This window comes from Oncorhynchus tshawytscha, linkage group LG33 (assembly GCF_018296145.1).
Source record: "Oncorhynchus tshawytscha isolate Ot180627B linkage group LG33, Otsh_v2.0, whole genome shotgun sequence".
Taxonomy (NCBI): Eukaryota; Metazoa; Chordata; class Actinopteri; order Salmoniformes; family Salmonidae; genus Oncorhynchus; species Oncorhynchus tshawytscha.
In genome coordinates, this window is record NC_056461.1 from 2,766,004 (window position 1) to 2,780,375 (window position 14,372).

The 14,372-nt window shown below is 43.9% G+C and overlaps 1 protein-coding gene across 2 annotated transcripts in view; it reads right to left on the reverse strand.

Annotated features, from left to right (window-relative positions):
• Positions 1 to 1,141: 1,141 nt before the first annotated feature.
• Positions 1,142 to 14,372, reverse strand: part of LOC112230751 (calcium-binding mitochondrial carrier protein SCaMC-2-B) — a 32,292-nt gene continuing 19,061 nt past the window's right edge. The window contains exons 1-6 of one of the 2 annotated variants that reach the window (XM_024397016.2): positions 14,068 to 14,245; positions 13,405 to 13,563; positions 12,040 to 12,192; positions 11,493 to 11,768; positions 7,305 to 7,455; positions 1,142 to 2,210 (exon numbers count right to left, since the gene is read on the reverse strand). In XM_024397016.2, coding sequence (XP_024252784.1) covers positions 2,026 to 2,210; positions 7,305 to 7,455; positions 11,493 to 11,768; positions 12,040 to 12,192; positions 13,405 to 13,563; positions 14,068 to 14,130 — 987 coding nt within the window. In that variant the 5' untranslated portion in view covers positions 14,131 to 14,245 and the 3' untranslated portion in view covers positions 1,142 to 2,025. Of the gene's footprint in view, positions 2,211 to 7,304; positions 7,456 to 11,492; positions 11,769 to 12,039; positions 12,193 to 13,404; positions 13,564 to 14,067; positions 14,246 to 14,372 lie in introns of those variants that run through there. The other variant, XM_024397014.2, reaches the window with a different exon arrangement.

Genomic DNA, 14,372 nt, shown 5'->3' on the forward strand with positions numbered 1-14,372 from the left:
CAAAGAAAATCTATGCAGCCGGCTTTATACTCGTATCCCCGTGGACCGAATTGTACAGAAAACATTCTCAATTCAGGCTGCAAAGGCGTCGATTCCTTCCTTAACTCGATTTAATGGAGAGAAGACCGAAAAAAAACAGGGAAAATGTCTGCGCTTTCTTTATGAAACACCATTTTCCACCACCATGATACAGTGAATAATGCTGGTTGTTGTGTATCGGGTTGCAGCAGTCTGTCTTTTCACCCCCGAATACTGATACTAACCGCACTAACTGTACAATTTGTGACATGAATTGAGTATATAGTATGTTTATTGGTCATAATATGCCAAAAGTTAGCCAAAATACCAAGTATACATGCAGTGGATGCTTTTAGGGCCCATAATGCAATTCAGAAAATGTGCGTGGCTTCAACTTTTCAGATATAAAGAAAATGGCATAAAATATGTAACCGAAGTACGACGAGAACAGATACAAATGAATTGCTTTAACTAATTTTGACAAATGTTGAGCAATGTAATGACTTTTCTAATAACGAACCATATAGCATTACAGCAGTATGTACAGGTATGTTAACTAGTTACTAAAACATCAAACTTGCCAGACAGCATATTAGCGATCTAACTAACTACCCAACGTTTAGTGACATGATTATTTACATCATTCTACATCTACGATTCTACCGAAATCGTAAAATGTTTTGCTAGTCATTTGTTATGCTAACAAGCTAGCAAAAGGTTCCATAGCAACAGCATCAACTTCCGGTAGACAGGCGATGTTCTAGTACGCTCAACTGAAACGATACAGTTTGTTTACCGTATACTAAAATTAACTAAGGATATAGTATGTTAGTATGGGCATTCAAAAACCGCTAGTTTCAAAATGCTACTGTGGACCGGGGCTAGAATTAGCCACTGTAGCATGATGGTGGAAAATGGTCTTTCAAAATGAAACGACTCAATATCGCCATCTTCCTGTCTGAAATGTTACACAGGAACTGACAGCGTAACGTCTCAAACCTTGATCAGTAGGTATCATTATGTGTTGCATTGTATCTTGGAAAACAATATATTAACAGTTTCTGAATATGTTATAGTATCGTAACTAAACATCTGCTAACAGTATCTATTCTTTGAGCGTTGCCGGTCTTGACCATATTTATTTAAATATCTGGTTACAATACAAAAAATGTATTAGCATCAAGACATACACACTTCTTACCAGCGGTTTTAAGACTAAGTGGACAATAATACACTATGGGCATCCAACCTGCATCGCCCTTTCTGTTCAAATCAGTTGTTTAACATTCTCATCAAGCTATACAATGAGAAAACGGAAAAATATGGAATTAACCAGATTAATCAAAAATGTGAGTTGAGGTTTTGCTCCCTCCAGACAAATAACAGCTAATGCCCTAATAGTTGCAGCCTCTTACATGTTAATGAATGCTGCATTAAGGCGGATACATATTACATAGGACAACTTTAGATGACAATTAGAAAAGTAGTCTTTCACAAGCCAGATAGGTTGACTAATACTGCCACCTATAGGATAGTACTATTGAGTGAACATAACAGTAAATACATTTCCGTTAGCAAATTTCAAGCAAATTGGAGAATACTGGAGTTCCAGTGAAGAGATTGCTTTTCAGTTAACCTGGGTCTTCAATTCGATAATAAAAAGCCAACAGTGGACTCATGGTGTTGTGCCTCTGGATTGATAACAAAATAACTCCTTACATAATGATACTTTAAGGTTACAGCTACGTGAGAGGATCTCCATCCCCACCTCCCTTCCAGTCATAGTGTCCGTTCCCATCTCTCCAACGTTTTTTTTGTCCTTAGTGTTGTAATATCTCTCCCCATCTGTCTTCATAACATTTACAGAATGAGATTGTCTCCAACAACCCCAGCTCTGTCTGCTGAGATTCCTCCCTTTTTTCTGAGTCACCCGCACCGTTGCTCGGCAAAGCAAAAATGAACAATTTGGCCTTCAGGGGAGGTGATACCTCCCTCTCCCCCCAGGCCTCAACGTGACACCACCCCCAGACTCATCTTGAGGTTCTCGTAGACCACGTAGCTGATGCTGACCGCTGGAATGACCTTCATGAAGTTTGGGGCCAGGCCTCGGTAAAGTCCGAATGCACCCTCAGTCTTCACAATGTGTTTGAACAGCCCCGACATGGTCATCTGGGGACCGCCCTCGATGGTGGCTGAGGGGAAAAAACATGAGAAGATGAGCGACATGAAATACACATCAACAATAGGGATGCGCCACTCTGGAAACTGGGTCAATTTCGATATTATTAGCGATGCTGGTCAATGCTGATGTGGCAACTACATACAGTGCATTCGGAAACTATTCAGACCCCTCGACTTTTTCCACAATTTGTTTCGTTACAGCCTTATTCTAAAATGTATTACAATAGAGTTTCCCCCCCTCATCAGTTCCCCCCTCATCAATACCCCATAATCACAAAGCAAAAATAAACTGGAAAATCACATTTACAGAAGTATTCAGACCCTTTACTCAGTACTTTGTTGAAGCACCTTTGGCAGCGATTACAGCCTTGAGTCTTCTTGGGTATGACGCTACAAGCTTGGCATACCTTTATTTGGGGAGATTCTCCCATTCTTCACCACCCTCAAGCTCTGTCAGGTTGGATGGGGAGTGTCACGACATAGCTATTTTCAGGTCTCTCCAGAGATGTTCGATCGGGTTCAAGTCCGGGCTCTGGCTGGGCCACTCAAGGACATTTCAGAGACTTGTCCCGAAACCACTCCTGCCTTGTCTTTGCTATGTGCCTAGGTCCTTGTCCTGTTCAAGGATCTCTATACTTTGTGGAATTTATTTTCTTCTTAATGGATTTGAGCCAATCAGTTGTGTTGTGACAAGGTAGGGGTGGTATACAGAAGACCTATTTGGGAAAAAAGTCCATATGTGAAAAAAGTCTATGTGATTGAGTGCTGTACCAGATGACCCGGCATCCACAATCATACGACCTTATCCCAATTGAGTTGGATTGGGATGAGTTGGACCGCAGAGTGAAGGAAAAACAGCCAACAAGTGCTCAGCATGTGGGAACTCCAACATTGTTGGAAATGCATTACAGGTGAAGCTGGTTGAGAGAATACTAAGAGTGTGCAAAGCTGTCAAGGCAAAGGGTGGTTACTTTGAAGAATCTCAAATATAAAATATATTTTGATTTAGAAAATAGAACTGTTCAGCCATAGTTATGTTTGGAGGAAAAGGGGGAGGCTTGCAAGCCGAAGAACACCATCTCAACTGTGAAGCACGGGGGTAGCAGCAGCATGTTGTGGAGGTGCTTTGCCGCAGGAGGGACTGGTGCACTTCACAAAATAGATGTCATCATGAGGAAGTAAAGTTTTTGAAGCAACATCTCAAGATATCAGTCAGGAAGTTAAAGCTTGGTCGCAAATGGGTCTTCCAAATGGACAATGACCCCAAGCATACTTCCAAAGTTGTGGCAAAATGTCGTAAGGACAACAAAGTCAAGGTATTGGAGTGGCCATCACAAAGGCTTGACCTCAATCCTATAGAAAATTTGTGGGCAGAACTGAAAAAGCATGTGCGAGCAACGAGGCCTACAAACCTGACTCAGTTACACCAGCTCTGTCAGGAGGAATGGGCCAAAATTCACCCAACTTATTGTGGGAAGCTTGTGGAAGGCTACCCGAAACATTTGACCCAGGTTAAACCATTTCAAGGCAATGCAACCAAATACTAATGGAGTGCATGTTAACTTCTGACCCACTGGGAATGTGACGAAATAAATCTCTATTATTCTGAGATTTCACACTCTTAAAATAAATTGGTGATCCTAACTGACCTAAAACAGGTAATGTTTTAGGATTAAATGTCAGGAATAGTGGAAAAACTGAGTTTAAATGTATTTGGCTAAGATGTATGTAAACTTCTGACTTCAACTGTATGTTGATTTGTTTTTTGGTTACTACATGATTTCATGGGTGTTATTTCATAGTTTCGACGTCTTCTGGACAAAAGGAACACTTATGTGAGAATGCTATTCATTGACTACAGCTCAGCGTTCAACACCATAGTATCACTAAGCTAAGGATCCCGGGACAAACACCTCCCTCTGCAACTGGATCCTGGGCTTCCTGGCGGGCCGCCCCCAGGTGGTGAGGGTAGGCAGCAACACATCTGCCACGCTGATCCTCAACACTGGAGCCCCTCAGGGGTGCATGCTCAGTCCCCTCCTGTACTCCCTGTTCACCCACGACTCCATGGCCAGGCACGACTCCATCATTACATTTGCAGACAACACAACAGTGGTAGGCCTGATCAACGACAATGACGAGACAGCCTATAGGGAGGAGGTCAGAGACCTGACCGGGTGGTGACCGAATAACAACCTATCCCTCAACGTAACCAAGACTAAGGAGATGATTGTGAACTACAGGAAAAAGGAGGACAGAGTATGCCCCCATTCTCATCGACGGGGCTGTAGTGGAACAGGTTGAGAGCTTACTTGGTGTCCACATCACCAACAAACTAGAATGGTCCAAACACACCAAGACAGTTGTGAAGAGGGCACGACAAAGCCTATTCCCCCTCAGGAAACTACAAAGATTTGGCATGGGTCCCGAGAGCCTCAAAAGTTTCTATAGCTGTAACATCGAGAGCATCCTGACTGGTTGCATCACTGCCTGGTACGGCAATTGCTCGGCCTCCGACCGCAAGGACTACAGAGGGTAGTGAGTACAGCCCAGTACATCACTGGAGCTAAACTGCCTGCCATCCAGGACCTCTACACCAGGCGGTGTCAGAGGAAAGCTCTAAAAATTGTCAAAAGACCCCAGCCACCCCAGTCATAGACTGTTCCAGCTACTACCTCATGGCAAGCGGTACCGGAGTGCCAAGTCTAGGACAAAAAGGCTTCTCAACAGTTTACCCGGGCGGGGCAGTGATTAAGGGCGCTGTACTACAGCGCCAGCAGAGACCCTGGGTTTGCGCCCAGGCTCTGTCGTAACCGGCTGCGACCGGGAGGTCCGTGGGGCGACGCACAATTGGCCTAGCGTCGTCCGGGTTAGGGAGGGTTTGGCCAGTAGGGAAATCCTTGTCTTATCGCGCACCAGCGACTCCTGTGGTGGGCCGGACGCAGTGCACGTTCACCGTGCACCTGGCAACCTTGTTTTTTTCTCCGACACATTGTTGTGGCTGGCTTCCGGGTTGGATGCACGCTGTGTTAAGAAGCAGTGCGGCTTGGTTGGGTTGTGTATCGGAGGACGCATGACTTTCAACCTTCGTCTCTTCCGAGCCCGTACGGGAGTTGTAGCGATGAGACAAGATATGTACATACTACCTCAATTGCTCCCGCACATTGGTTTACCGGGCAATCTGCTTTATGTCCCGCCACCCAACAACCCCTCTTTACACTACTGCTACTCTCTGTTCATCATATATGCATAGTCACTTTAACCATATCTACATGTACATACTACCTCAAATCAGCCTAACTAACCGGTCATGACGTTGGCTTGAGGGGGAGGTTTAGGACCCCCATAAATACCTTCCCCCCCTTTTTCCTCTCTCTACTCTACCGATGTGACTATTGAAAATCCTTTTGTTAACATTGAGAGAGAGTCTGGTGACATCAAAAGATGGGAAACGGAACCATATTTCAGTAATCCAACCAGTTGAAAATATGCGTACTTAATGAATATGACAGATCAGTTGGCGTCGGAGACATTATTACTGATGATAGGACAACAAACTGTATCTTGGAAAGTCTACACATTCTAGTTCAGATTCACATGGAATTGTTGTGCAATTTAAATGTTTAAATATGAAACTATTTGTGAAAATATGAAATGTAATTTTAGCTTCTTAAATGAGAGAACGGTTTGTCATAACACCACTCTGTCCAGTCAGTGAACGGACATGGGTTGTAAACTATGAAACAAGGCCCGCTATCCCAATCCTATGTAAGCCCCTTGAAGAACTTTCTGTTCCAAGGACGTGCGGACTGGCAGTCCCCACGTTGAAAGGACAAAGACCATCCTACAGAACTAATCCAACATCAGCAAGAACCTAACGCAATTGGCATCGAATTTCGATGTGAAGGTGATGACCTACATGCCGGAAGGATGAATTTCGACTATACCAGCCAGAATATAGCATGAGCTTAAAGAATGGCAACTTGGTATGAACTTTGAACTCTTATTCACTAAAGAAGTGCTACACCCTCCGCTCGCTAAACGTGGGCTAGGAGAGGACAGACAGAGTATACATTCTACCACGCTCCAGTTGACCACTAGACAGTTTTCAGCGGACCAGAGATCCATGCTGGACCAGCCGGCCTACGATCTACGACAAATCTACCGAATCGTAGCTCAGAGTAAATATTTATTGCATTTTCCTTTTTCAAATGGGCGGTAATTTAGAATGCATAAGATAATGTATTTACGATAGCTTAGTTTCTCCCTTCGTTACTCAGTCTTCCCGCTCTTTCACTCAAACCCAACCCCCCTCTCTTTGTGTAACCAGCTGTCATATCTGTTCCGTCCACTAGGGACGTTTTCCTTTATGACATAATTTGTAATCAATGTATGATCCATTCTGTGTAGATGTAATTGTGTGATTTAGGTATTTAGTCAATAAATAAACCACATTTTGTATTGCTGATTCAACTTGTTAGCCAGGGTTTGTGAAGATAACCAAGAATTTACAACTTTCAGATGAGACTAAATAAAGTGACGATTAAATATTGACTACTATTGAGGTAAGATTACTAGGTCTTTAAGAGTTTATTCGGAAGATAACAGCTCTATAAACATTATTTCGTGGTGCCCCGACTTTCTAGTTAATTACATGAACCTGAATAGCTTAATCAGGTGAAATTAATTAGAGAAATTATTTTATAGAATAGCATGTCCTATCACTTAATCTGGCATAGCCAAAGACACGATAATAGCCTCGCTACTGTTTATCACTGTTGTTTTATTGATTTACTTACCTATTGTTCACCTAATACCCTTTTTGCACTATTGGTTAGAGCCTGTAAGTAAGCATTTCACTTTAAGGTCTACCTACACCTGTTGTATTCGGCGCACATGACAAACTTTGATTTACTGTATATATGTAATAAAATACCAATACCCCTGTACCTCACTACCAATATGAAGACAGACATTATACATCCCCGATTAACAAATTCCTTGGTACCACAGATTTTGGTGGGTCCATGAAACAAACCTTTCACTAACTAATTATATGCAAGTTATCTGATGAAACTCCAAATAGGTTTTGGAAGTGGGTGTACCTTGAGCCTGCATTCGGGTCCTGACCAGGGCCAGTGGGTAGCTGGCCAGCTGTCCACAGGTGCTGGAGGTGGTACCGCAGGCTAACAGCACGAACACCCCCGGGTCAGCACTGTCTGTGGCATAGCGCTGCAGCCATGAATTCTTCAGAGTCTGGATGGAGACAAAAGAGTGGGAAAAACAAAGATAGAGAAAATGGTTAGCTGAAGAGAGAAAATGTGTGGTCCTGATTGATAACACCAGAGAGGAGACTGATGTCCTAATAGTATTACAAAGCCTCCTAGCAACACACACACAATTTCCGTTAGACAGTAATTGCTGGCTTTTGGCCAATATTTATTTGTATTTTTTAATTGCCGGCCAAATTGATTCATTGATGGAAATACCAGTCAAGTGTGTATCTTCGTTAGGTAAATAAGATGCATGATGACGAACAACTATCACATGCGCACAACAGGCCTACAAAGCCTATTTTCAGCTGGATTTCTTCTGCCTCTCCCCAGTTGGTTGCTGCTGTAAAACATGTGCTTTTATTCTGACCCTTTGCTATGAGACTCAAAATAGAGCTCAGGGGCATCCTGTTTCCATTGAAATGTTTCTGCAACTTGATTGGAGTCCACTTGTGGTACATTCAATTGATTGGACATGATTTGGAAAGGCACACACCTGTCTATATAAGGTCCTACAGTTGACAGTGCAGGACAGAGCAAAAACCAAGAGTTCGAAGGAATTGTCTGTAAAGTTCAGAAACAGGATTGTGTCGAGGCACAGATCTGGGGAAGGGTACCAAAACATTTCTGCAGCATTGAAGGTCCCCAAGAACACAGTGGCCTCCATCATTCTTAAATGGAAGAAGTTTGGATCCACCAAGACTCTTCCTAAAGCTGGGCTCCCGAGTGGCACAGCGGTCTAAGGCGCTGCATCTCAGTGCTAGAGGCGTCACTACAGACCCTTGTTCAATTCCAGGCTGTATCACAACCGACCGTGATTGGGAGTAGTGCACAATTGGCTGCCCGGCCAAACTGAGTAATCGGGGGAGAACGGCCTTGGTCTGGGAGGTGACCAAGAACCCCACGGTCACTCTGACGGAGCTCTAGAGTTCCTCTGTGGAGATGGGAGAACCTTCCAGAAGGACAACCATCTCTGCAGCAGTCCACCAATCAGGCCTTTATGGTAGAGCGGCAAGACAGAAGCCACTCCTCAGTAAAAAAGGCACACGGCAGCCCGCTTGGAGTTTTCCATAAGGCACCTAAAAGGCACCTAAAGACCATGATTAACAAGATTCTCTGATCTGATGAAACTAAAATTGAACTCTTTGGCCTGAATGCCAAGGATCACATCTGGAGGAAACCTGGCACTATCCCTTCGGTAAAGCATGGTGGGGGCATCATACTGTGGGGATGTTTTTCAGCTGCAGGGACTGGGAGACTAGTCAGGATCAAGTGAAAGATGAACGAAGCAAAGTAGAGATCCTTGTTGAAAACCTGCTCCAGTCCTCAGACTGGGGCGAAGCCCAGAATTGAACATCTCCGGAGAGACCTGAAAATAGCTGTGCAGCGACACTCCTCATCCAGAGGATCTGCAGAGAAGAATGGAAGAAAATCCCAAATACAGGTGTGCCAAGCTTGTAGCGTCATACCAAGAAGACTCAAGGCTGTAATCGCTGCCAAAGGTGCTTCAACAAAGTACTGAGTAAAGGGTCTGAATACTTATGTAAATGTGATCCATTTTTTTTCTTTAATACATTTGAACATAATTCTAAACCTGTTTTCACTGTCATTATAGGGTATTGTGTGTAGATTAATGTGGGAAAAATGTATATAATCCATTTTATAACAAGGCTGTAACGTAACAAAATGTGGAAAAAGTGAAGGGGTCTTGTGGTGTGGGGGCTGTGCTTTGGCAAAGTGGGTGGTGTTATATCCTTCCTGTGTGGCCCAGTCCAGGGGTGTCCTCGGATGGGGCCACAGTGTCTCCTGACCCCTCCTGTCTCAGCCTCCAGTATTTATGCTGCAGTAGTTTATGTGTCGGGGGCTAGGGTCAGTTTGTTATATCTGGACTACTTCTCCTGTCCTATTCGGTGTCCTGTGTGAATCTAAGTGTGCGTTCTCTAATTCCCTCCTCTCTTTCTTTCTCTCTCTCGGAGGACCTGAGCCCTAGGATCATGCCCCAGGACTACCTGACATGATGACTCCTTGCTGTCCCCAGTCCACCTGACCGTGCTGCTGCTCCAGTTTCAACTGTTCTGCCTTATTATTAATCGACCATGCTGGTCATTTATGAACATTTGAACATCTTGACCATGTTCTGTTATAATCTCCACCCGGCACAGCCAGAAGAGGACTGGCCACCCCACAGCCTGGTTCCTCTCTAGGTTTCTTCCTAGGTTTTGGCCTTTCTAGGGTGTTTTTCCTAGCCACCGTGCTTCTACACCTGCATTGCTTGCTGTTTGGGGTTTTAGGCTGGGTTTTTGTACAGCACTTTGAGATATCAGCTGATATTGATTTTAGAATAAGGCTATAACGTAACAGAATGTGGAAAAGGGGAAGGGGTCTGAATACTTTACGAATGCACCGTATATGCAGACACTTAGGCGGCCAAATAAAATCACCCGCGGGCCAAATTCGGTAAGCAGCAATGATGAGTGAGAAAGTTAGTGGCATAAATATCATACCCCTCCCAAAATGTTAACCTCCCCTGTTATTGTAATTGTGAGACGTTAGCATGTCTTGGGGGTATGATATCTGTGCTTCTATCTTCCCCACTCATTATTATTCCCAATTATTTAAGCATGGAAGCAACCACATTAATGTAGAAGTGTTTAGAAACATATTCTATTCTAATTTACAATAAAAGTGACAAAAATAACCAAACCAAAATAACAGTACATTATTTACCATTAATTTCTATTGTGCACAAAATAATCTGAAACACAACCAAAACAAATGCATCCAACAAGTTTGTCACAAGCTTGAACTAATCATTGCATGCTAATAAGCATATGGGACCAAATACTAAACGTTTACCACATTAACACACAAGTCAATTTGTCCCAATACGATTGGTCCCCTAAAACGGAGGGATTACACACAAAGAGTGCTGTAATTTCTAAACGGTTCACCCAATATAGATGAAAATACCCTCAAATTAAAGCTGACAGTCTGAACTTCAACCTCATAGTCATCGTATCACTTCAAATCCAAAGTGCTGGAGTACAGAACAAAAACAAAATTGTCACTGTCCCAATACATTGAGCTTACTGTATGTAATGGACATTTATAAAAATAAACAATCAAAAAAGGGGAAAACCAATTCACACAATAAATGCGCAAGAATTGGTGAGAGACAGCTAAGTACATTCTGGAGAGCTGAGCGCATTCTGGAGAGGGACGTCCCTATATCTTCGCCACACATCACCCCCCTTCTTTTCGAAACATTTTAAATTATACTCAAGATATATTATCTTCACACATATTTTGGATGCTTTTCACTGACAGCTCAACTTTGCCAATTCACTGACAGCTCACCTGCTTGGCCAATTGCCACGCGTTTTGCCCATATTGGCATAAGCCTACACAAGCTTGTGATTTGAAACAATCCACAGCAATTTTTTTTTAAAGAAGCTAATGATTCTTGATTCCTATGTTGCTAAGTCATGCTCTCTGGTGAAGTATTTTGAATAGACAGGAGTGATTTTAAATTTTGGGCTAATTTATTTCAATTTACTTTAGGGGAAATTGAACACGCCACCTATGAAAAACTTCCTCATATGCCATTTCTCTTCTGTTCTATTGGTTTTCATATCAACTTTCTTTCGTTGTGCAGAAGAATAGTCAGTCATATTAGCAACCCATTTGTAACTGAGATTTTCATCTGTCACATTGGCTTATGGATCTGCTCGCATCAGGGGCTCTGTTCAGAATGTTGTTTTCCCACTTATTGCATTTTGGCAAATGTTTGAAAATAATGTTTAATTGGCGGCTTCTTTACAGGAGTTGCATGTTCTGTTATGATGCATTACCCATAATCGAAATGTGATTTCTGTCATTCTGAGCACGGTGGTAAACACGCTTATGGGTTACATACCCAATGCATATGGGTCAATTTCCCATAACGGACGGTTAATTTAAATCTACCCGGTCACGTTGTCCGGCGTCACATTTTCCTAAAGTAAACCTTGACACACACACCTCGTAGACAGCCAGGTCGATGCCAGCGTAGGGGATGATGCCTATCAAGTTGGGAATGTAGCCCTTGTAGAAGGCGGCCATGCCCTCCTTCCGGAAGATCTGTTTGGCGCAGTCAGCGATGCCAGAGAACTGTCCCGTCTTCCTCAGGGCTAGGCGGGTCTTCAACACCTCCATGGGGTAGATACTGCTCTGGGCGATGGCTCCAGCCAGAGATCCCGCCACAAACCTCTCCAGGATGCCCAGTGTTTCCTGGTTGCTGCCTATCAAACGTTTGATCTGGACAACACAACTCTGGTTAGTGACCGTCCTCAAGAGTATTTGAGTTCAACTGTGAGAGGCCATAGTCAAAACCAACTTGGTAAGTGACAGGAGCTTATAGTAGTATTTCCTCTGAGTATGTTCCTCGACAAAGTCTGAAGGAGACATTTTTTACCGAAGGACAGTAAACTACAGAGTGGTTAATAGCAAAACGTTCATTGACTCCAACTTGACAGCACTAGAAAGGGTCTCGTCATATTAAAGTAAAGGTGCTGAACAGTAGGGTTACCTGCTCGTAAGCCATGAACTTGATGGCTGACTCAGGGGCGATCTTGATGACGTTCATGCCATTGCCTCGCCATAGTGACCACATACCGCCCTCGCGTATCATGTGGGTGAAGCCGCCGGCAATGCACATGCTGTTGGTACGGGAGGCGTGGACCTGGTAATGAGACCGTAAGACAGATCGTTACATCATTCAATCGTCATGTTGGCAGGTGAACAAGGAGGAACCGTAAGCCACTTCTTCTCCTCTCTATAATGTTGATGGAATGTGTCGACACATTGTTCATGTTTTCATGTCATTTCACTGTTATCGTGCTCCGTTTCCATCTATCCGCTCATTAAAACACACTGGGAATGAGTGGACACAGCATGGGATGAAAGGAGAAAGAAGAACAAACTGAGTTATCTATCCCAGTGGGCTTCTGCTGACACCAGTGCTTCTAACTGAGTTATCTATCCCAGTGGGCTTCTGCTGACACCAGTGCTTCTAACTGAGTTATCTATCCCAGTGGGCTTCTGCTGACACCAGTGCTTCTAACTGAGTTATCTATCCCAGTGGGCTTCTGCTGACACCAGTGCTTCTAACTGCTTCTAACTGTTATCTATCCCAGTGGGCTTCTGCTGACACCTTCTAGTGCTTCTAACTGAGTTATCTATCCCAGTGGGCTTCTGCTGACACCAGTGCTTCTAACTGCTATCCCAGTGGGCTTCTGCTGACACCAGTGCTTCTAACTGAGTTATCTATCCCAGTGGGCTTCTGCTGACACCAGTGCTTCTAACTGAGTTATCTATCCCAGTGGGCTTCTGCTGACACCAGTGCTTCTAACTGAGTTATCTATCCCAGTGGGCTTCTGTGGGCTTCTAACTGAGTTATCTATCCCAGTGGGCTTCTGACACCAGTGCTTCTAACTGAGTTATCTATCCCAGTGGGCTTCTGCTGACACCAGTGCTTCTAACTGAGTTATCTATCCCAGTGGGCTTCTGCTGACACCAGTGCTTCTAACTGAGTTATCTATCCCAGTGGGCTTCTGCTGACACCAGTGCTTCTGTTCTGTGCGTCTCAATCATTGCGGGTGCTATCAGTGGAATTGCACTCACTAGCAGAAAGTGTCCTTATGCAATTGTCTCTCTGCAATAGGATATATACATAGGTTATATTAATAGTGTATAAGCTAAAGGTGGGGTGAGGTTTTAAGCTTGTTTTGAGCCAAATATCCTGACTGGCTGCTTAAAGTGAACTAAGAATGTTTGCATTAAAGAGGATCGGGGTTCACTCGCAGTGTGAAGACAAAAATAACTGGAGTTTTTGTCCTTTTCATTCTTAACAGAGGTCAGCTTTTTAAAAATTCTCTCCTGGGAGTGCCCTTACCTGCATGAGCACTTTGAGCCGGTCCAGGGGTGCGGTGCAGGTTCGAGACACGGCGCCGGCTGCCCCTCCAGCCACTAAGTGTCGCCACCACATCCCAGTCTTCTTTTCCTCGGCTGTAAACTCATCTGGCACCATCAAACTCTCCCCCACATCGAATATCTACAGACAGACAGGAGCAGGTCAGGGCAGTGGAAGGAGGACCCCACACACACACACACACACACACACAATTGACAAAAAGTTGGTGGGTCAATTTTCCTGATTCTAACCTGTGACCAACAGTATTATGAAATCATAAGCCAACACATATAGGCATCCCATTGGGATATAATTGAAAGCTTTGTTTTGACAACTGTAGAGGGGGGTCCAATAAGGCAGAGGATCATCACAGGTTTACAGTATGTAAACCGGTATTACAAAACAGTTCCTGCAGGGGATCAGCCAGTCGGTGTCCCACGATAATTTAAACAGGAATGTCTCTTGACATTAACTTTGCGGTCTTAGAAAGGGGGTTGGGGGTCATGACAAATCGTGAGAGCACCAACTGTGTTTCAGCTGCGAGAGCCGCTTTTAACCCATTCAAATTCCCTTAAGTTCAAGTCCACTTAGAGAGTGGTAGTCTCCCAATTTAAACAGGTCCCCCTGCGGCACGCGCAAACGTACCGTGATAGCTGGTCGAACCGATGAGGATATAACATTCACCGGGGGAATCAAATAAAAAGGCATCCTGCTCCAAAACTCAAATTCATGTAAGCAACAGTACTTCTTATGGTCCCGTGTCACTCCAATATAAAAAAGGACCTTTATGAGCACGACGAGTGTGTGAACTGAATCTCCATTATGATCTACAGGAACGGCTGTCTGCCCTCCTAACAGGTTGTGGAAAAGCTTGCTGATTGACGTCAGCGGAAGGTGGTTGGTTGATCTGTTCAAGGGGATTAAACAGGATCACAGTGACCCGTTTGGCT